The sequence below is a fragment of the Parasteatoda tepidariorum genome, chromosome 12 (assembly GCF_982258835.1).
Source record: "Parasteatoda tepidariorum strain Cologne lab strain chromosome 12, Ptep-v5.0, whole genome shotgun sequence".
NCBI classification, from domain to species: domain Eukaryota; kingdom Metazoa; phylum Arthropoda; class Arachnida; order Araneae; family Theridiidae; genus Parasteatoda; species Parasteatoda tepidariorum.
The window spans coordinates 39,361,525-39,385,035 of NC_141766.1; the positions used below are offsets into that span (position 1 = coordinate 39,361,525).

At 28.9% G+C, this 23,511-nt stretch overlaps 1 protein-coding gene across 2 annotated transcripts in view; it reads left to right on the plus strand.

The window, feature by feature from the left end:
* Positions 1 to 12,979, plus strand: part of LOC107455078 (arylsulfatase B) — a 32,022-nt gene extending 19,043 nt beyond the window's left edge. For both annotated transcript variants that reach the window (XM_043056367.3, XM_071188140.2), the window contains exons 10-14: positions 2,810 to 2,946; positions 6,913 to 6,974; positions 9,443 to 9,560; positions 11,453 to 11,601; positions 12,703 to 12,979. In XM_043056367.3, coding sequence (XP_042912301.2) covers positions 2,810 to 2,946; positions 6,913 to 6,974; positions 9,443 to 9,560; positions 11,453 to 11,601; positions 12,703 to 12,887 — 651 coding nt within the window. In that variant the 3' untranslated portion in view covers positions 12,888 to 12,979. The remainder of the gene's footprint in view (positions 1 to 2,809; positions 2,947 to 6,912; positions 6,975 to 9,442; positions 9,561 to 11,452; positions 11,602 to 12,702) is intronic.
* The last annotated feature ends 10,532 nt before the right edge of the window (positions 12,980 to 23,511 follow it).

The window sequence follows — 23,511 nt, forward strand, 5'->3', positions numbered from 1 at the left end:
ATAAGAAAAGAAACGGGAATTAAATCAATATTGATTCGACAGGATTTAAAAGGTATTAAGCATAACTAACAACGAGTGATCATAGAGTGAAAAAGGCTGAACTAGAGATAGATGTGTTTAACTGCTGATTCTAATTACAGGCCTGCAGTACAAGGAAAGGAAGAGAAATTAGCTCAGTAGACAATTTTAAATTTAAAAAAGAAAAGAAAAAGGGATTAAATCAAAATAGATTGACCAGTATTGAAAAGTTGTTAAGCTTAACTAACGATTGAAAGACTCACCATAGAGTTAAAAAAAGACTCAACTAGAAATAGATGTGGGCCGATCCATAAACCCAAATACTTTGATTTGATAAAAAAAAAATCACTCACTGTTCATAACCATATTATAGACCAATTCCACCATTATCTCATGTGAAAGAAAACAGCAAATTCCCTTAAAAAACTCGTAATTCATTTAGACAATCAGGATGGCTCGACTTAGTTTGAAATCTTAGTTTGGTTTGATCTGTCGTAAAGATAGGGCAAGCGTTTCATTTTCCCAGGTCCTATACTATTGTTGTTGTTGTTAATTTACGTCGCACTAGAGCTGCACAATGGGCTATCGGCGACGGTCTGGGAAACATCCCTGGAGGATGATCCGAAGACACGCCATCTCAAAACATCTCCTCTGCAGAGGGGATGGCACCCCCGCTTCGGTAGCCCGACGACCTGCACGCGAAGTCGAGCACTTTACGGTAGAACAGTTTAACGAGGACCAATACCACACACCCTCGGTCCCTACGCAGGCTGATCCTTGTGGCCTCGCACCCGCACACTGACCGTAGCCAGTGATGCTTGACTTCGGTGATCTGCTGGGAACCGTGTCATAACGATCAGTCCACTGCGGGACCCTATACTATTAATATATAATAAAGAACTCTTTTCAATATTTATAAAAATTAGATTTTTTTTAACGAAACACCCCGACAAAATCTTTCTATAAATATAATTTGAATTTAAAAGCCCTTTTTTCTTATTTCAAAATTGAAACTAAGAATTAATTTTTTGATAATGAAGATATTAAGATCAGTATTGCAAGGAAAGGAATGAATATGAAATTCTCAGTTTTTTTTTTTTTATTGTTTGTTACCTAGTATGTTAATAATATACTTCTGTTTAAAGGATCCTATTTATTTAGTCATTTATTTGACTGATTTCAGCACATATGTGCTTCCAAAATATCAGTACTATGTTATTTGCGTAGTAATGAAGTTGTTCTATTAAGTTTTATTTCAAAATAGGTTTTTGGGTCGTAAGCTGATCTGAGATCAGTCACTGATATAGAATAGTAGGAAAAAAAACTTTCAATAAACTGAAGGCTTATTTGTGGCAAGCTTCTGAAATTTTCAATACTAAAAATCTTTAAAAAATAAAAGTGTTTCCCTTTAGGTTGGTGCATTCGCTCTGATCACTGGGTCTAAAATAGGATACGGTTTTACTCTTTTTGTTATTTTATTTTAACAATCAATATATTTTTACATTTATAAGCAGATAGACAAAACAAAAACACTGGTTACTGCTTTTATATTCAAGAGTTAAGAACAATGACTTTATTTATTTGACCTAATTCTCTTTTTGACAGATGGCGCTTGAAGCCACAAGTTTGGTACTTCCCTGCAGTCCCCCAACTGGGTAATCGCAAAATGTTTCTTTTTTTTATTTGTCTGCTGGTTAGTTTCGGCCGGCCTCTTTTCCGTTTTCCATCCTGCGTCCATGTTAAAGTTGTTCTTGTTGGGTCGCGTGAGAGCATTCTTAGCGTGTGTCTTATCCAGGATCATCTTCGTTTTTTCGTTTCTATTGCGATGTGTTTGGTTTTTGTTTCATAGCAGAGTTCGCTGTTAGTAATTTTATTTGGCTAGTATATTTTTAAAAAGTATCGAGTTTTTGTTTTCTAGTTTCCATGATTTGCTGCCAATAAGAGCACAGATTTAACTGTAGTATTAAAAATTTGCACCTTGAGTTTAGTATTTAAGTTAAATGATTTCCAAATTCTTTGTAGTTTTCTGAAAGCATGGGCTTGATTAATACTTGCAGTGATGCCTTCATTTGAACCTACTTCGGTAGTTGAAATGTGCTTGTTTAATTTCATTTCCTTTTCTATATATATCATCATTTTTGCTTCTATTATTTTTTAGTATTATAGTCTTCTCATTAATCTGTAATCCAACCTTTTTCGCACTTTCTTCAAGTCTATTTGTTTTGGTCTTCATGTCCTCCAGTTTGGAAAACAACAATACAATATCGTCTGTGTAATCAAGGTCCGCTAGGTTTTCATTGAAATTCCATCGTATTTCAGCTTTTTTTTTTTTTTTTTTTTTTGTCTTTTAGTGTGAATGATCGCATTATCCAGTCAATGACTGTATTAAATAGCGTTTCAGACATTACACAGCCCTGTTTGATCCCAGTTCTGATGACAATAGTAAAATTTTCATTTCATATTTCACGTTAGAAAGATTTTGAGAAGCGTTATGTTTCTCCTGCAATTTCCCCTAACTTTACGTTATTTGAACTTTCCAGCTCATGTATGAAAATTTCCCTGTCAATCACATTGTCTCCATTAAGGTTAGCGTTACTGTTAACTTTTAACAAAAGATATGCAAAATCTCTATTAATCTTGATTAACCCCATATTATCAATGCAACTTCAAATGCTTTCTTTAACTCTAACACCAAGGCAAAAACAACACTTAATTTATTAATTTCAAGGGCATTTTTATAAGAAATGTACTCATTTATTCATTAAAATTTTTAATGCATTTAATTTTTTAGAACGGCGGCGAAATTTTGAGCGGTGGTAGTAACTATCCACTTCGAGGAGCAAAAATGACGTTGTGGGAAGGTGGAACAAGAGTGCCAACTTTTGTTTATGGAGATATACTACAGAAGACAGGATACATTAATAACAAGTAATTTTTTAATTAATTAATTTTTAATTAATTAGTAATTTTTTAATTAGTAATTTTTTTAATTAATTAATAATTTTTAGTTAATTAGTAATTTTTTAATTAGTAATTTTTTTATTTAATTAGTAATTTTTAGTTAATTAGTAATTTTTAATTAATTAGTAATTTTTAGTTAATTAGTAATTTTTTTTACTTAATTAGTAATTTTTAGTTAATTAGTAATTTTTTAATTAATTAGTAATTTTTAGTTAATTAGTAATTTTTTTATTAATTAGTAATTTTTTTAATTAATTAGTAATTTATTCCTGTATTTTAAATAAAAAAATTTCTTTAGAATAATAAAATAGGGAATTTTAAAGTATTAAACTAAAAAAAATAATAAAAATTAGCTCTCAAGTTTGAACCTATCTGTAAAACCTCACGTTTGGATAAACTAAAAACCATTTTTTTTAATGAAAAGAAATGAGCAAATGGTTTCAGAATAAATTTTGTAATAATTTTCTATGTTTATATTTAATACAAATTTTGCATCTGTAATGAAAAAACTTTAAATAACTTTGTGTTTCATTCAGTGTAAAACATACTTTGCGAATTGCTATTTTAATAGTGCTAATAATGCGAATTGTGTATATGAAACAGATAATTTATTCCTCCATATTGAAAATTTGTTTTTAAAAATTTAAAAGATGATTCAACCAAATGAAGCTTTGTAACTCATTTGCAGAAAACTTGATAAGTTTTTCCTTGATGTTTATCATAGCGTTTTTAAATTGCATGTCCTCATAATCCAAGTAAAATAGACAAATTTGTTTTCAAACTTTGATACCAAACTCAATATTTCTTAGTCGATAAAAATTAAACCAGATTAGCGAATGAGAATTGAGATTTAGTGCTCAGAAATAAAAAATATCACCTATCATCCTGAATAACTTATGTTCTAATTATTAGATTTTTATAAGCTGAATAAGTCAATCTTAATTATTCAAAGAGGCAACCTCAAATATGCTGACTAAATAGTGCATGCCATAATTCAAGAAACGAAATCAGACACAAAAACGTACTTTTTCTGAATAAATGTACCTTTTCTTTGATGGATTTGGAATTTTGACTTTCAAAATATGGAGGTAGCTGAAATGTGGTCCCAATTGTTTAGTTAGAGAAAATAGTTTTTTAATTATAAGAAAAATAGTATAGTTGGAGAAAATAGTTTAGTTAAGAAAAATAGTTTAGTTAGGTAAAAGGGAACGCTTTTTATATTTTATAACTATCGTTGAACAGCCAACCCAATTTTTTGGGATAACTCTAGTTCAACTCCGTAGCCTTATAATTTTGAACCCAATACAGAAGACTAGGGACTTCTGGATCAAGTATCGGGAGAAATTTGCCTTCGTGGAGGACGTTTTGATGGAAGTAACCAGCATTTGCGTTACATGGAGAGAAACCACGAAAACCTCCCACGGTTAGCCTGGCGTCAAGGGGACTCTAACCCATAATCAGTCTACCTCTGAGGATATTTTACGTCTGCACTGTGGTCGGTGCGAGCCAGGGTTGGAATTCTTTTTCATCTGCCATCGCTGGGATTCCTACCCGGTTCACCTCATTGGAAGGCAAACGCTCTTTCCCCTGAGCCACCAGGGCGTATTTCATTATAACTAGAGAAGTTTTCAAGCGAATCGAAGCAACAGTCTGGATGGCTAACACAATCGTATTTTTATACACCTACTGGAAAAGAGAAGGCCTCAATTTAGTAGTCTGATGTGACGAACATAAACTGCGCAATGGAGGAAAATAAGAAATATGTAACTATGTTCGGGCTATTAAGTTGCGCAGTGGAGGAGATACGAAAGATGTCATTACGTATGGACTACTAAAGGATCAAATTTCTTGCTTATGGTAACCCGTGCTGAGGCCTTCTCTCTTCTAGGTGGTATTGCCTTATACTGTTTGCAGCTTATACCAACGGTGACCGCTTCTCATTGGCAGCCAGATTTGAACCTGCTTCCTTCCAGAAATTCGCTATCGCTGCAGAAAATCGTGCCACTTATATTCCAGCTTTTCGGTCCAATAAACTCTTCAGAGCCGTGGTGGTTCAGGGTATAGAGCATTCGTCATTCCAATGAGGTGAACCGGGTTCGAATCCCAGCGACAGCTAGTCGATACCAATTCCGCATCCGTCTTGCACCGACCACAGTGCTGACGTAAATTATCCTTAGTGGTAGATAGATCATGAGTTAGAGTCCCCTTGCCTTCAACCTAACCGTGGGAGTTTTTCGTGATTTTCCACTCCATGTAACGCAAGTGCGGGTTTTAATTCCATCAAAAAGTCTTTTGCAAAGGCAAAATTTCTCCCAATACTTGATCCAGGAGTTCCCTTGTCTTCTGGATTGGGTTCAAAATTACAAGGCTACGAAGTTGAACATTAGTTATCGTAAACCCAAAATTGGCTCTGCTGTTCAATTACAATTGTAAAATAATATATCCTCTTCAGGGCCGGCGAAGGAAAACACTTTCCCAATTGCAAATACAAAATTAATGAACCGAAATATTATGCAAGACGTAAATTCATATGGCTTATTTAATTTTTAATGAATCTTATTTAATCCTTAATATTTCACAATATCCTTAATATTTGCACTCTTTTTGTAAAATTTAAATTAAATAATAATATACAAATTTGTTGACCCATTAATCGAGTACGTAGTTAACAGCTATGAGACATTTCACAGCAATATTTACCTTCTAAAATTAATGATTTTTAAATCTAACAATTTTAAATAATTTTTATATCTATCGAAGATTTTAAATATGTAATATTGAACTTGGTAATATCGACTTAGTTAGAACGAGGGAGGGATTATAAAAATGAACTGAACTAAATGAATGTTTGGAAGGACGGGAAATAAGAATCCGCCCCAAACGCTCTTTTCCAATCCAGCGGCCTTTAGCGACCAGCTCTCCTGTTTGGCGTTTTTTTAAACGATTCTTAACTCTTTTTTTGAAGTTCAGGTAACAAATTTAAAAGAAAAGAAAAGTTAACATCATAATTGCGGCCAACAAAAGCCAAAAGGAAAAACTCCAATAAAAAGAGAGTCGTTAAAGTCGTTGTAAGTTACCGCCCTGGTCGGAAAAATCTTTTGCTACGTCTCTGAAAAAAAAAGAACCCGTAACGCGAATTTTAAATATGTTTTCGGTATTATATCCTTCTAAGACCCACCTTCCAATATGTCGGACAACATTTGGTAAAATTTTATCACTTATTTGAAACCTTTGAATCCTTTTTTAATTATTTTGAAACCTTTTTTTAATTATTTTGAAACATTTTTTTTTCTGTGTCTGTCTTCACAAAGTGATTACTTGCCTATCTGAAAATATAATTGGATCGTTTGTCGAAGTTTGATAGTGAAAAAAAAAATTTTATGATTAGAAACGTAAAAAATAAGATTCAAGTTACCTTTTGGACAGATTTATGGCATCTAAACATCGTATTATTTGAGATTATTGCACTTAATTACTTGACCAAAATGTAAGGAAATGCGCTACTATAAAATAATCCAACATGATACGAAAACTACTAAATATTAGTTAAGTTATTTTTTGATATAATAATTAAAAATAACTAAAGAAAGTTAATTACAAATTTTTTTTTAAAGTACTTAACCGTATATATAAATTTTCGGCCATTATTTAAATCTCAGATTGCAGAAAATTATTCAATGACTGCAAACACATAGTCTTTTCAAAAAATTAATATGCTCAGTATTCTTATCGTTGTAGCGAAAGTTAATTATTTTAAGGCTCAAATATGCAATAAAAAAAATTTTACTGTTAAAGAAAGGTTCAAAATCAGTTCCAAACTTGATCTTAAAATATAGCAAATATTTAAAAAATAATTCTTCTTAAATTGCATGAGATTAAACATCTCAAAAATGTAAAGTTAGAATAAAATATATTATTTAATTTTCATTCCAGTTTAATTCACGCAGTTGATTGGTTTCCAACTTTATTAGCTGCTGCAGGAGGAGAAAATGAAGGTAACGTAGTTTTCTGATCAATTAAAAATTAAGATATTTTGTTATAATTTGCAATACCTGAAAACAGTGTTAATAACTAGATCAGACCCTGAAAACAAAAAAAGGTGAACTCTAGTTCTTTATTCTTCTAAAAATCAACATTAACTGATAAGTCTTGGACAATTTTGAGTGGTTATTCTCTTAATAAAGCCTTTTTATTTAGAATAATTAAATAATTTGTTTCGTGTCTATAATTCCCATATTTAAACATTTTTCATAATTAACTGAATCCGACTACATCTTGTGTTATACTTCATTCAAGCCCCCGATTAAGGGCACTGAAAAATCGGGTGTGGGGCAATTTTTGATCCCCCTAACGATCAGATTTTCACGCACTAGGACTCAAACTTGATGGTTTGAGAGCATAACCTTAAATATCTCATAGTATGGTAATTAAATAGTGAGTATGTTAATTAAATAGTGAAGACTATGTTTTACAGATACAAAAACTTTCTCTGTATTATCATACTTTGTTTTCGACCGATTTGGATTTTTGACAATTAAAATTGGGGAAAGCCGCAATCTAAAAAATAGGGTACCAATAGTTTAGTTGAGAGAGGTCTAAGTTTGAGTTCCTTAATGTTAATTACACTTTTTGCGTAATTCACCATATCTTAAACTTCGAATCCAAAAAATTTTTGCGCAATTATAAAATTCGATTAACCAAAGATAATTTCACGTAAAAAATAATTTTTAATAATTATTTATTAATATTTTATTTCATAAAGACTAAAAAAATTTAGAATCGTTAGGTATACAAATTTTTGCATCATTTTAAACTATACAATTTTAAATGTCAGAACGCAAAATTTAAACGAAGTTAGTGGAATTGTTTCTGAGTTATAAAAATTTATTTATAAAAGCTGTATTTTTATGGTTTCATTTCTCAAGAACTTATCAACTGACTTCTTTTGTCTTCATGAATCATATAATTTAAAATAAAGTAAAAATTTGTTTATTTCACAATTCAAAAATTTTTCGATCCTTATTATGTAAAATAATTAAAAAATAAATTATTGAAACTTATTTTTTACATGAAATTATTTTTAAGTAAACGAATACATTCATCAATTTTCGATTCATTTAAAACTTTACGAGGATGGCGAAATACGCAAGAAGTGAAATTAACATTAAAGGGCAGAAACTTTCTCCTGATCAAACTATTGGATTGGAATCATATTTCCCAGATTGTGGCTACCTCCACATTTTGGGGTTAAACAATCTAAATCGTTGAAAAACAAAAAACCATGATAATTAGGAGAAAGTACGTTTTTGTTTCTGACTTCGTAACTTAAAATATTGTCTGCAAACTAATTAGCATATTTGAGGTTCCCTTCAAACCATTAATCGTAGTACCTGAAAACCTGATCGACACAAAAATTACTTAGGTTTTTTTTCTTGCGCATTGATATTCATTCTGATATTCCCTACCTAGAAAAGTGTTGTATTGTTTCCTATGTATTTTATTAGGTCGAAAAAATTGGCAAAACTAATAGTTTAGAAGTTACAAGAATTTTGTGTACAAAGAGTAAAATTTATGACTAAAACATTTTACACATAAAATAATCATTCCCTCTAAACTATAAGTCCTATTGACTTAGTTTTTGTTTCTTTTGATTTATCAGAAATAAATACATAGAAAACACCTTACTTCTCTAAAAAAAATTATTTTCCCCCTTTCCCTCAGTAAATTCAAAATGCTGGCTAAAATTCACTTTGGACTTAGGAAGATGGAGCAATCTTCAAATATCCATACTGGGACCCTAACTTTCATAATGATTATCAGATTTCTCCGAATTATTCCAGTATTCAATGTTTAGGAAATGGTCTATAACAAAGTGATGTTCAAATAAATTACAAATTCATATTAAGAAAGATATGATTTTCCTGAACTATTTGGATAAAAGTTAAAAATTTTACTAAATTTTGGATGCTCTTGACATGGTGATTTCATCATTAATTACACGTCCAGCCTTAATTATTTATACTTCATTTTTATAATGAAGATAAAATAAGATAATCAGAATTCTATTAGATGTTGCACTATTTTTCAATTGAAGCATAATTCCGTAAGAATAATTTCCTAATATTTACTAAAATAGTTGGAAATGTATATTAGAATATTAACATAGTAGTATTACTTCTGAGTTACTTCACAGAAACTTTTCTGCAAGCATTATAAGTTGAATTTTCAAAATCGTAATACATATTTCTAAAATATACCTACTTTGTTCCAAAAGTGCCTTATGAAAACGTTATTTCAAAATAAAATTATAAATATTAGGTATTGATTTACCTAATATTTATAACAATATTATCTAACACTACTTGATGGTATCTATAATAATGGCGAAATTTAGGAAATATATCATAGTATCATGAATAAAAAACATGATTTTATATAATATGGATAACTAACATTTTTGCAGATTCTAAAAATATGGATGGATTGAATTTGTGGAATATGATAAGTAAAGATGGACCAGGAGTTAGAAGTGAATTTATTTACAACATTTTTGACTTGGAATATCAAAGAGCTGCCATACGGTAATAAATTTTCTGCCTAAAGGAATTATAAGTTTCAGACTGCCATATTATTTTACATATTACCTTATAAAGGAAATGTTTCCATATGATACTGCAACTCAGGAAATATTTCCATTTCTTAAGTTGCCGTGTCATATTTCTGAAAAAAAATGTTTTTTTTTTTCATACTATTTATTTGTTAGTCTTTAATCTCATTCTTATCAAAGAAACGAGCACTATTATCTTTGAAATGTTCTCTGTCAATTTGTTTTTGAAGGCAAATTGAACTCTAGACTAATGTCATGCAAAAATAACTGTAACATACTTTCTAATAAAATCATATTAAAAAAATTAAGTCCTGCAGTGGACTGATCGTTACCCCTTGGATCAGTTTATGAAGGGTCCAAGTGTGTGCGGTATTGGTTCTAACTAAACAGTTCTATCGTAAAGTGCTCAACTTCACACGCAGGTAGTCGGGCTACCGAAGCGGGGGTGTCATCCCCTCTGCAGAGGATCAAAATTGTGATGGCATGTCTTTGAATCATCCTAAGTGATGTTTCCCAGACCATCGCCAATAATCCATTGTGCAGCTCTAGTGCGACGTAAATAAACTACAACAACAATTAAATTATTATTTCATTAAATTTTCCTTTCAATGAATGTAAATCATTAACATATTTTTTATTCAGTAACCTTGGCATGTAGAAGGAAATGTATCTATTTTTTTTTTCCTTTTACAACTGCTTTAAACATATTTGTATAGAATTTGAAAACAGTTACCCAAAGCAGGGGATCAAAATTGTGATAACATGTTTCCCAGACCATCGCCAATAGCATCTTGTGCAATTCTAGTGTGGTATATATAAAGTACTACTACTACTCAAAAACCCTTACAAGGTAACAATTCATAGCCAATGCATGGATTCCTTAACTTTCCTTGGTGAAAAATAAACTAATGTTTCCATACACTTGCTTTTACAATTTCTTGTCCATGGAAGATGTTTTGAGAGGCTTCGGCCTGGAAGCCACACATTCTGGGCTTTTATCTAAAAGTTCAACCATTTTATTATTTAAAACTTATTTTTGCCAAAAAATATATATATATACTTTTGTGTGTACGAATGAAGAGTTATTTCTTTATATCTGGAGCTCTAGTGACAATAAATAAAAATAAGAATACTAATTTACCAACTTTTTCATCTTTAACTATTTCATATTTTATCTTCAAATCTAGATTAACATATGCAGATGTTAAGATCTGCTAATGTTAATACCAATCATAAAGGGAATGTCTAAAAATACATTAATTTTCACTCGCATACCAAGGTTAAAAAATAAAAAGATATTAATGATTTAGTTTTTAAATGACAGAAAATATGATACGCTTATTTCTGCAAGAAAACTAAAACCCTTTCAATTTTTACAGAACTTACAGCAACAACTCTTATAATATTTTGCATTGTGAATCCCTTTAGGAATATTTTATAAAACTTTCCATTTTTTTGAAAAAAATTTCAATTCATTTACTACAATCATTGATATCTATCTTAATCCCATACAATGAACTTCATTTAAATAAAAAGAAATGATTTATGATACATTGATCACGAATTTCTAATTACAAAAGAAAACACTCCATTTAAAAAACTAGATTAACAGCAAGTAATAAAAAGAATACCATTAATCATCATCATTAATTTTGTGGTTCTCTCTAGCTGTACCACAATTTTTTTAAAAGTTCTGCCATAGGAATATCAAATATAGGAAATTCGCAAAATGGAAGTTCGTTAGATAGAAATCCGACTATATTTGGAAATTTACTTTTTACAGTTGATAGTTAAAAGTTAATATTTTTGAAAATATTCAAGAATTTTTATAATTGACTATAGAATTTTATTAATACTTTTGCACAGAGTGGGAGACTATAAATTAATCATAGGCTATCCTGGATTACCTTGTGATTGGCTTGAAGTTTCTGAATTGGAAGAGGGGATTGAACTTGAAACATCGTGCAATAAGTCTCACATCACAGAAAAAGGTGTCTATCTTTTTAATTTAAAAAGTAAGTCTTTTTTATAGATCTTAAAATTTACAAATAAAAATAATGAAACAGAATTCATTTACAAAAGGGGAAGCATTGTGAAATTTAAATGCATTTCTTAAATAATTTGAAAGTATGTACTTAATTTTCTTAATAGTACTATATGCTCCCAATTATTCACGGTCTAATCTTATGACAATATCTGGTGTGTATAAAATGCCACGGTAAATACTAGCTATGTACGGAGTCCTAAAATTTTGAAAAGCCCTCTAAATAAGAAACATAACCAGAGCATTCTAAATCTTTTCTTGCTAACTTTTCCTCATCTGATCAGAAGGAATATCCTATTCCTGTTGCTTATTGAGTACATTATAAAATATTTAAATCAGAAAAGTGTGAAATTCTGGATACTAAGCATCAAAAATAAACAATTTATATTTTAACATCCTCTTTTGTATAAAATTTAAGAATATATTAACAAGGAGAGTTAAACAATGAAATGTAGATTTAAAATCTATATTTAACTATTAAAAACTATATTTTGTTACTTATTATAAAAATTCTGAATTAATAGAAAATTTATTGTACAATATATTATAAAAATTTTGCAATAATTTATGCTCATTTTTGTATTTAAAACCTTAAATGTCTCTGAAACTTTTTTTAAAATATAAAATTTAAGACATCGCTTTAAAAGTTATATTTATAGTAAATTCAGCATTCTACCCCAACACAGGACTTAGCAACGTAAGTATTGCGTTTAAATAAATTGAAATGGCACATTTTTGGCAATGTGAATTTTCTTAGATGCGCATTTTGAACTATGTCCTATTTTTTAAACACTTATTTCAAGATGTAACCAGAATAATAAGCTCACTGATAATTCAGTTTAGCCCTAGAACCATTATCTCAATTTAGTATGTGACAATCTGATCCCTAGATCAAAATTTATTAAAGGTGTACCATATTTTATTTTGCGCACTGTATATGTTTACATTTTAGGTTGACGATGTGCAGATAGTCTTTCCAAATAGTAAAACTACTCTCTAAAATTTGTTAATTCAAATCTTTGTCTTGAAATTCTGTAAAACTAGAAAATCAAATTATTAAAATTAATTTCAGACGACCCTTTAGAACAGAATAATTTAGCATCAACGGAAAAAGTTGTCTTACGTCGAATGAGACACCGTCTTGATCAAATGCGAAGATCCATGGTGCCATCTGATGATCCACTTCCAAATTTCTTTGCAATGAGGAAATTAAGCAAAATAGGTGCTTTAGTTCCAGGATGGTGTCAAGCAAAGTGAAATTCTTATGTTTATTTACTAATTTTTGATTTATGAGATTCTGAAAAAGTATGTGAAAGTATTGTTATTTATAAAAAGTTTTTTAGTTTGCATACTACTTATTTATTACACACAATTTTAACTCAATTTAAATATCATGAGATTAAAACTAAATAATTGGAACAATTAATTTGAGAAAAATATTTGATTCTATAAAAGCACTTAACAACCACAGTTAAACCAAGTTGTAAGTGCCAAAGGGATGCTGTCAGAGCACGATTTAAAGCTTAGTTATAGAGTGAATTTGATTCGAGGAAATATTTCAAGTGTTTTAACAATATTGAATGCAGACAAATAGTATGCTATTTTCAAAATTCTGTTATAATTAAATTAATTGCATTAAAATCAATTGTAAACAAACTAAACAAAGAGATTCATTTAAAATTTAGGCAACTTTAAATTTCCACTGTGCAAAATTTATTTCTGCATCTTCCAATGAGTAAGAAAATGGATCCTCAATCCACCCCAAAAAAATTCACCATTTGAAAATAGATTACATTCAACAAATTCTATAAAATCCAAAAATTTTGAAACAAATCAAAATAGATAAGATACCTCAATCACTTTTGTACTATCTGTGGGCATTCCACCAGCTCAAAAAGTCAACTTTTGCAGCATTAGAATAGATAAGTTCATAATTGAGCAAAGCAATGATAGTTAAATATGTCATCACTTAACATTTTAGATAATTAAGACTTCAAATCAAAACAAAATACTATTGACAAGCCTTCAATTCACACACTTAATATAAAATGCATCAAAATAAGCATTCTAGATGCTTGTGAACCTTTTATGAATAAAGTATTATGTATAATATTAAAAATTTGCATTGCTGAAAAAGATTTTTGCCAGATTTATTGATACATCGTCTCGAGTTGTAATAAATTTTTTTAGTCTTAAAATTATATCTTAATTCTTGCATTTCAGACATACATTTACTAAAATCATTTGAAGAAAAGTTATTTTCCTGTAGAATAAGCAGATGTTAAAAGTGAAAAACAATTTTTTTTCTTCACAGCAATCAACTTCATGTATGTTCAGAACTAGGAGAGAATAAGATTTTGAATCAATTGCTATTTTGTTCTTTCAGTTTTTGAAAAATGCTTTTAAAAAAATACAATCCAAATGCATGCTTATTTTTTTATCTACCAGTTATAGGCGATAGCAACGCTCTAGCAAGTCATCTGGGGAGAAGACCGGTATCCTGCCTTTGGCCCTTCCCTCTCCTCCTCTTTTCAGTTGTATAGAAATGTACTATGATATTTCTCCTTTTCTTAATATTTTTCGTATCCAATAGTTACAAATATATTTTTAAATATCCATGACGCTCTTTCAGAACTATGTTTAACGTAGTTTTAAGTTCCATATAGTTTCAAAACTTAAAAGATTTTAATCTATTTGAAAATCAAGACAGAAACTAACGTACATTCTTCTTCTATGACTCCCCACACACTTATGGTGAAAGTATGTGAAGTGTTGCCATAGGTAGAGAGTACTGCTCTATGCCACCTGTAGCTTATTTCGATCACCAATCGAGAGTAATGCTCCAGATTGTAACCCAGAGGTTGTCTACTACTTTTGAAACAAGAGAAACTGTTTTGGCTTTTGGCTAGGGGAGAATCGAAGAAATGACATAACCCTACCAACCTACAAGAAACCCCATACTGCCAGATCATGAATATGATGTCTGAAGAAGTTTTCACTATAACAGGACAATTCAAGTAGCAGTGTGTATATAGATCTACCACTTGCAAGCAGACAGTAAGATTGAATCCAAATATAGCAATTAACTACACACAGTAGTTTTTTTTAAATTTATTCTGATGGCAAATGTCTTGGATAGAGCCATTTAGAGTTAATTGATTTGAGTTTTCACCTAGTGGAAAAATCAATAAAACAGTAATTCCAACTCACAGAAACAATGACTCAGACTCATAAAAAGTGAAAGAAAATTTATTGACTGTAATTGCCATTAAAATAACTGTTAGAGAATACAAGTGACAAAAATATTTCCTTTTATTCAGAAGTATTTAAAAGCCTTCAGTTTCTCTAAATGAAACATCTTCAGTAAGATACTTGCATAATGAGCCTTAAGATATGTCCATTACACAAATCACAAGTAAAATCTGTGAGAAGGAAATTAAGGAACAAAATATTCAGGTAAAAATAAAACAAACATTTAATTACCATTAACAAAAAACATAATAATAACTACGTACATCTCAAATTAATTCATTGTTTACATACTATAAATATTGATTGAATAAAAAGAAACATAATTGATTAGGAGTGTATGTGAAATTAATTCTAATAAATAAAAAGAAACATGACTAAATATTTAAGCAAATGCATATAAAATATATTTATAAAATATTAACAAATGGAGCCGATGTTGCTCATAAAAATAGACTACAGTATAAAACCTCACTAACTTAGACTAATATTATTAATGGCTATCTCAGAATATGTTTATTCTATGAATAAATAAAACTTTCTTTAAGACTAAGATTCATCAACAGTTTAGAGCATTATAATTAACAAAGCTATAAATGAGCTTTTTTTAAAAAAATATTAATGCACAAATTAGTTAATGTGCACCAAACTTTTAAATATTCTTTTAAAATATCTTTATCCTATGCTTAAATAAAACTTTCATTAAGGCTAAGCATTATCAGCTTAGAACATAATTATTTATTGGGTTATGAGTGAGCTTTTTTTTAAAATTTAATGCACAACCTTGTTAACGTGCACCAAACTTTTAAATCAAAACAGCTTTGTAGCAATTCAGATTAATGAACCAAACACATTTCTTTCACAAATTCTAAACACTTAAAAAACATTTTCTAATAGAAGCTAAGAGTCTAAATTGCCATTTTTTATTACTGACTCATAATATAATTTCAAAAGCAACTATTTTAAGAAGAAAAAAAAACATATCTAAATTACCGAGGTTTCACAGAAGCCAGTCAAAAAATAAATAACAAAAAAAGTATGTAACTGAAAAACAGAATATCCTATTTTGACAAGAATGTGACCACATAACTACATAATATGGCACACTGTTCAGGCAAAATAAATTTATAAAATATTCACCACAAAACTAAAATTTAAAACACAAAGAATCAAATGGATCCTAAGAAACTTCAGCTTGCAAGATAATTTGATCATAAAAACAGAGGAAACAATATCTAATTTAAAATTTTATTTCAAGTTAAATCAATCAGTGAAAATTATTCATCATTTCATAATAATCAACTACAAATATTTTACTCAATACATTATACTTAATTTAAAAGCGCTTTGTCATTAAGTGATACATTTTTAGATTTCAAAATGCAAGCCTTATCAAGACACTAAGAACACGAAAATTTAATAATGTGCAGGTTTTAAAAGTATTCTTGAAAATTATTATTTGCGTAAGAAGTTGTAAATTTGAAAGATTTTTTTGAATGAGCAATTAGAATAAGATTAAAAAGTTTTCCGAATTAAAAAAACTTAAGCCCTTTAAATTTTGTAGTGAATGAAGCTTAAATTAGCACTTCTATATTCTCATTTTTGGCAAATACTTTGTTGAAAATATATTTTAGGATTTAACAAAAAATGCAAAAGCATGTAGAATTTAAAGACCTCAAAATCAAAGAATTCTCACAGAACAAAACAAGCACTAAGAAACTTTATAAGTTGAATGCAAATCAATATTTATGAGTTACTAATTCATGCATTAATCAAAATTTCTTAACACTGATGCTGATTCAAAATAGTTAACTGTTTACTAGATTAGACTGATTTATAATTCAAATCCCTTTTTTCCCAACTAAAATTAATATGTACCTTTAGAATTTAAAGATAATTAGCTTAAGAAAATTGGTTTTTAAAAGAAAAATCATTTTTTCAAGAGTATTAATGGTTTGTGTGTGGAAATTTGTTTTAAATACAAATAAGAAAAATTCAGATATTTTAGTACTTTTAAATGCTAAATATACAGGGTGTTCCATAAGTATTGCAATTAATATAAATATTTAAGAACCTTGGCAAAAATAAAGATGCATAGTATGAAAATGCAAAAATAGTATACATGTAGAGGTCGCAAACTAATATGGGGTAATAATGAACTAGGCGACCATGAGAGAAAAAATCAGCAAACTTCAAGAATATTACATCACCATGGATAGGAAAAAATCTAGATTTTACGAAATATAAATTTCATGATAATTGTTGCACAATGTACTAAATATTTAACATATAGGGAATTTTATGGTCCTCAAAATATAAAAACTGCAATATTTTCCAGTTATGATTGACATTAAAAGAACTTGAAAAGCCAAGTATTATGTTTACTCATAATTTTGAACTAATATGCTTTCAATTCAGATAGTTAGAAGAAATTTTAAATAATTTAAAAAGGGAGTTCTGAATATAAAAATAAGAAAAACATTTTAGAACATAAAAATGTTTTTAACTGATTTCTATAAATGAGGCTTGTTTCATTATGCGTCAGTATAACGAATTTAAATATTCAAGCAAGCAATAATCAGTGCAAAAATGCTATTTCAAAAGGGATTTTTATTAGGAAACTTACTAAATTTTACGGAATTTTCTAAAAATGTACAAACTAGGAGAATTTTTATTAGGCCAGTAGGACAAATAAATATTTTTGAGTGGCAGTTTATTCATGTGTGAATCTTGGTATAATAAATTCAATTTATTAGGCTTTAATTCACCACTATTTCTAAACAATTCAAAGGCAAACTTCGCCCCCTTTTTACATTAAAGTCATGCGACACCCCGTTAAAAGTTTAAAAAAAAAATTAGTCAAAAATGTTCAAATTTTAGTATGTAGTTGTTTACCATTTTTTTTTAATTATTATGGCGCGTCCAGAGCAGTTGGCATCTCTGGTAGTCTATTGGAAAATTCAATAGAGTTGGCAGCTATGAGTCACCATTAATGATGACAGAGGTACAAAACACAAATACCTGTTAATAGCCAGTTGAAGCTTGAATGTGTTTCAAATCTGCTTTCCACTCTAATTCATTTTATCAAACAATCAAACAGGTTTTGATGTTGTGTACCTTAAGAGTGACGCAACAATTTTCAATTCTGCTTTTACTTGATGTTAATTAGCATCTTCATTTTTGACAAAGATTCTAAATTTACATACTAAAAGCAGACAATATGGAACACTTTATATAAAGAAATAAACAAGCTAAGTTACTATTAACTGTATTGTCAGCTGATGTATGACATGAAAAGAATAATTTTAACATGTAAGATTTCACTTTTCAGATATGTTTTTAAAAATACAGAATCATTAAGAAAATACAGAATTTAATGATTCTGTATTTTAAAAATACAGAATTATTAAAAAAGTCTACTTAAAAACTTATTTACAACACACTTGTTCAGTAAACAAAGAATGATGGCATTTTTAAATTTCAAAACAATGACACATTAAGTTATAGGCCTTTCTTTAAATGTTAAAATCCAAACTTAGTTTGGGGCAAGATTACAAGTTCTTTTTCTCTACATCATTTAACAGAGTGGAAAATGTTTGCCAAGAACATTTTTGTACTATTCTGACCACAGAGCTTGATAGCTACATGATTAATAGCTAAAGTTCATCTTACAGATTGATAAATAACTTTCATTTTCAGCCAACTACACATTTAATAAATAGCCATTCGTGTATAAAAGTGTTGACAAGTCGCTTTAAGATGTTCTTATTTACTGAATAAGCATTTTCAAATACATAACAATCAAACATTTAATCTAATCACAAATTTAATCTTTGGTCTGATAACTTTGATGTGAAGAATTGTAAAAAGATGTAAATGATAGTAATAGATTTACATTAGGTGATTCTTACAAGTTGAATACATATATATATATATTTTCAAATTGGTAAAATATTACACCAGTTCCAATGCTAAAAAAAAAAAAAAAAAAAAAAAAAAAAAGCACAGTACTGAAATAATTCAGGGAAAGCAGCAGATAATTTTAGAAGTTTATGATTTGGGTTCAATAAGAACAGCTGAAATTTGCCCTCTTCCTTGAAGTGAATTTTAGCAAGCCACCTCAGTAAATTTACTCAGGGAAAAGGGGTCAAGGATGCAGACACTTAATTGCTATCTAGACTAGTTCGGTATTATTAACCATGTTTTTTTTATGCTGAATTGAATGAGACCAAAATTGAGCTAGTAGGATTATAATATTAGAAGTTACAAAGACTTAATATATAAAAAGCATAATTTTTGACTTTAGACATAAAGCCCTTTCATCATACAAGGAGAATAGAAATATCCATATTCAGTCTAAAACAAAACTTTTTAAAAAACATTTTAAGCTTTCCTCTAAGTATTTTGTATTTAGATACATAACTGGCCTAAATTACAAAAACAAATGCAATGGATTCAGATTAGTTAAGAGAAAAATTCTGGTCTTAAAGTTTTTTTTTTTTAATGGAAACTTACGCACTGGTTGACAAAGCCCTTTCAGTGATGCAAATCAAAATAAATTTGCCTATAATTTCCACAAGGACCATAAAAATAACTGATACACAGGGTGTTAAGATCCCTGTGGCAAGATTTTTTCAAGCTATCTGCGACAAAGCTCTCTAGCAATATTAGTGTTCTGCAAGATACTTTTAATAATAATGAACATATGTGTTACTAATTTAAAATATCAAAAGCACTGTATTTACATTACTTTTTTAATAGAACTTGCAATAATTTTTTATTCAAATATTATGGGTGATATTCTCACATTTTGTTGGGGGGGGGGGGAGAGAACATACAAAGTATTTCCTTCTTCGCATTTTGAAAATAATCATCACAATAAAAAATAATAATTAAAAATCATGAAATCCGTAGAATTGCCACAAAAAAAAATGATTGATGACAAAATCACGCAAAACGGATTTCTCAAATGCTTGTTTCATTTGGAGATTAGGTTGTTGTAATAAATAATATTGTATAAAAAATTATGGAGAAATCAATAGCAACAACTGTCAAAAATTCAATAATAATTATTGCCTTAAAAAGTATATACGCAAATGCATGATTCTAATTTTCCATATTGTTTGAATGTATCGGGATGTTAAAATTCATGTGAAAATCAATAATAATATAATCAATAATATACAATCGAAACATTTTATAGACTTACAATACTAAATTGAGCACACCAAAAAATGATTATCTAAATGCATGATTCAAATATTACGCGTAAATTTCTGTAGAATAGAAGTTTTTTTTTTTACTTTCCGAAAGAAAAAAAACTTTCTGCAAGAGCTCTGTAACGTTCTGCGACAATGTTGCTGCGATTCTACCAAGGGGGTTAAGAATTTTAGATGATATATATTTAGACCCCAAGAGTTCCAGATTATAGTAGATGCAGATTAATTATACCTTTATTACTTTACAATGGAATGAATAGAAAATAAGACAAATACATAATAGTAATAATAAATGATTCAACACATGACAGATTTCTATTAAAAAAAATAATAAAAAAGTGCTCAAGTTTCAATAGAAACTTGATTCAAATTTCACATTACACAAAATTTATGAACCTGCCTAAACAAATGCAAATCATAAAGGAATTTAAAATATTCAACACAAGAACCACTAATTAACACAAAAACATTCTTTGTGTATCCACGCATATATATACACATACGTTAGGCGTTTTTTTGCAGAGAGAGAAATTAGAACTTCCCCAAAATTACAAAAAAATGTAGCAGAATAGCTTACTTTTTATTCCACAACATGAAATGTGTTAAATGTAATATAACAGAAAATTCCACAATATTATATCCATCTAAAATCAATATGCAATTTAAAATCATCTGAAGATTACACGAAATAGCTGCCGAGAACAACACAAGTGAAATCAGCTACAAAGTACTTGTAGCTTTAACAAGTTAAGTAGAATGAACTCTTGTGAATAGTATTTCATCAAGTTTCAAGAGTGTAACCTTTTAAAAGTTACTGTTCTAAACAAATTTGTACGAAGTTTACCTTGCTAAACATTATGTCTTACTGAATTATGTTCATAAAAACTGGTTTTGTTACTGAAAGCAGAGAACTTAAGGCAAAACCAGAGATGCCAACTTGCTTGGGACAGCAAATCAATTGTTTAGTAGGTAATTTATCAATTGTGATTCTTGGTTTAATAAATTCAATTTAGTAGATTTTTATCCACCACTATTTCTAAATAATTCATAGGCTTATAAAATTCACCACTTTACAGTAGTTATGTCATGCTATAACCTTTTAAAAAACAAGCAAAAATAGTCAAATATTTGCAAAATTTAGTTTGTAGTTATTTACTGTTTTTTGTAAATTTATTATTATTATTTTGGCGTGTTCAAATCAGCAGGCATCGCTGCAAATCAGCTGGCAAAACAGCAGTTTTCAAAATACAGATTTTAAATTAACCTTTATAAGTTAAGGATGCAGTAATTTAAAAATAAAAATGACAGTTCCTGAATATACATTTATGCAAATACATAAAATATATGCCTAACATGTAAAAGCATACAATGTAAATGCAAAAAGGCAGCATTTTATTGCGAATTTTAGTAACACTGGCTTTAATTTTGATACTTTTTGGTTTTCTTTTAAGTTGTTGATGAGTACTTATTCATTTCTCAATAAACAAACTTAATGTTCTTTAAACGTAAAATACGAAAATTAGCAGATAAAAAAATAACTTTTCTGTAACATTTTCTTAAAGGTAAAGAAAATGCATTTTTAAGTATAGAACAAATCATTTATGATGAACATTTTGAAATTAAAGAAGCAGCTTTAGCAAATCAATGTCTCACAAATCTAAACTAATTTTGTGTGTCTAAATCAGTCAATGGAAGGATTTAAGATACTGAAAATGGTCCAGGTGTTTCGAAAAAAAGGTCCAGCACTGTATGGCTTTCAGATTATATAAAGCAACCTTAACATGCATTGACAATGAGAACAATTATGTTGAAAAAAAGCACACATAATTAAATAGTATCCAATATTTTCCCCCCCATTTTATGAATAAAAATACTTTGAATCACCACTAGCTATTTTATCTAAGCTTTTCAGATATACCTAACTTAAGAGAATATTTTTTACTTTCAAGCTCTATCAGCAATCGAGAGAAAAATGAAAACATAAAAGACATTAATAAGTCTTATATCAAACTTGATAAGAAATTAAAAAAAAAAAAATTGGAAAAAATCAATAAGAGAAAGGGGGCAACCCTTTGATACGTAATTTTTGTTAAACATATTTTTCATACTTTTTTTTCATTATTTTACAATGATTTAGGACAATATAAATAAAAAATATTATATTAAGCATTTTAATATTTTATGGTTATGAAATACAGCAGGAAACACTGGTGTGTTTCTCTAGACTGAAGGAAAAATCGTCTAAGCACGGCTCACTTCCAAACAAGTTTTCAAATGTGCACTTATTTAGATCTAAGATAAACAGTTATTCATGATTGAAATTTCTTTAATTTACAAAATCAATTATTGATAAATTTTTGAATATGAATAAGAAAGAATTTTCTTTTTGGATTTTATGTTTAGTACAAATATATTCCCGATACTCTAACAGACTTCCTTTTAGTCACTATTAGACTGTTTTTTTATAATATAAAATATCAAAGTATATCTTTACTTGTAATTAGAGATTCAGAAAAAAATACATAAAAGAGACAAGCGTTCCATCCTTGTCAAAAAATTAATTGCTCAATAACTGGTTATCCTGACGATCTTTTAAATCAATGCTTTGATATGCTATGCAGCAAAGTAATAACTGCAGGGAATGGACAAAATAATGGAATTACAATCATATTTTGAAAGGTCAGTATCAAACTTTTTCCATTAATGTGATTTTAGTCCAGACAAAACTTATCATTTCCAGAAATAGCATTGATTTTTTTTCCTTTGAATAATAGAAATATTTAAATTTTTAAAGATTTATAACAGCTAATAATATTTTTTACCTCACTTAAGTTTTTACCCTCAGAAGTTTAATTTCAAAACAGTACACAAGATTTAACTATGTAACTTACTGCATGTAAAAAATATTGCAGCGACATAGATATCATTTTAGTGACTAAGTAGGCAAACAGTTTATACAAATAAAATTTTGAAGTAAAACAGATGGGAGAAGCATTGTTATTTTTAGAGAAATATCACATTTATATAAGCTTCTGATTAAATATCCCAAAAACTGTAGCGAACTTAACTAAACTAATAGAACTTTAACAATTCATTATAAATTCAAAATAATGACATACGTATTGAGCACATAAAACGTGCTTCGCAACAGGACAATTCAATGTTTTGTGTGCTAGAAACTCATTGACTGCATTTGATTATTTATGAAGAGTTTTAGTCCAATAATATGTGCCTCTCAAACGTGATTTTCTTTAAATTTCTTATTTTTGATCAGCACTGACTTAAAAAAAAAAAAAAAGAAAAATTTGAAAAAGTATTCATCAAAGACGCAAACTTTTCCAAGCAACTATTTTCCATTTCAACAAGACCATAACCAATTCTAGGAGTCCACCTTAACATTAATTTTAGGAAAA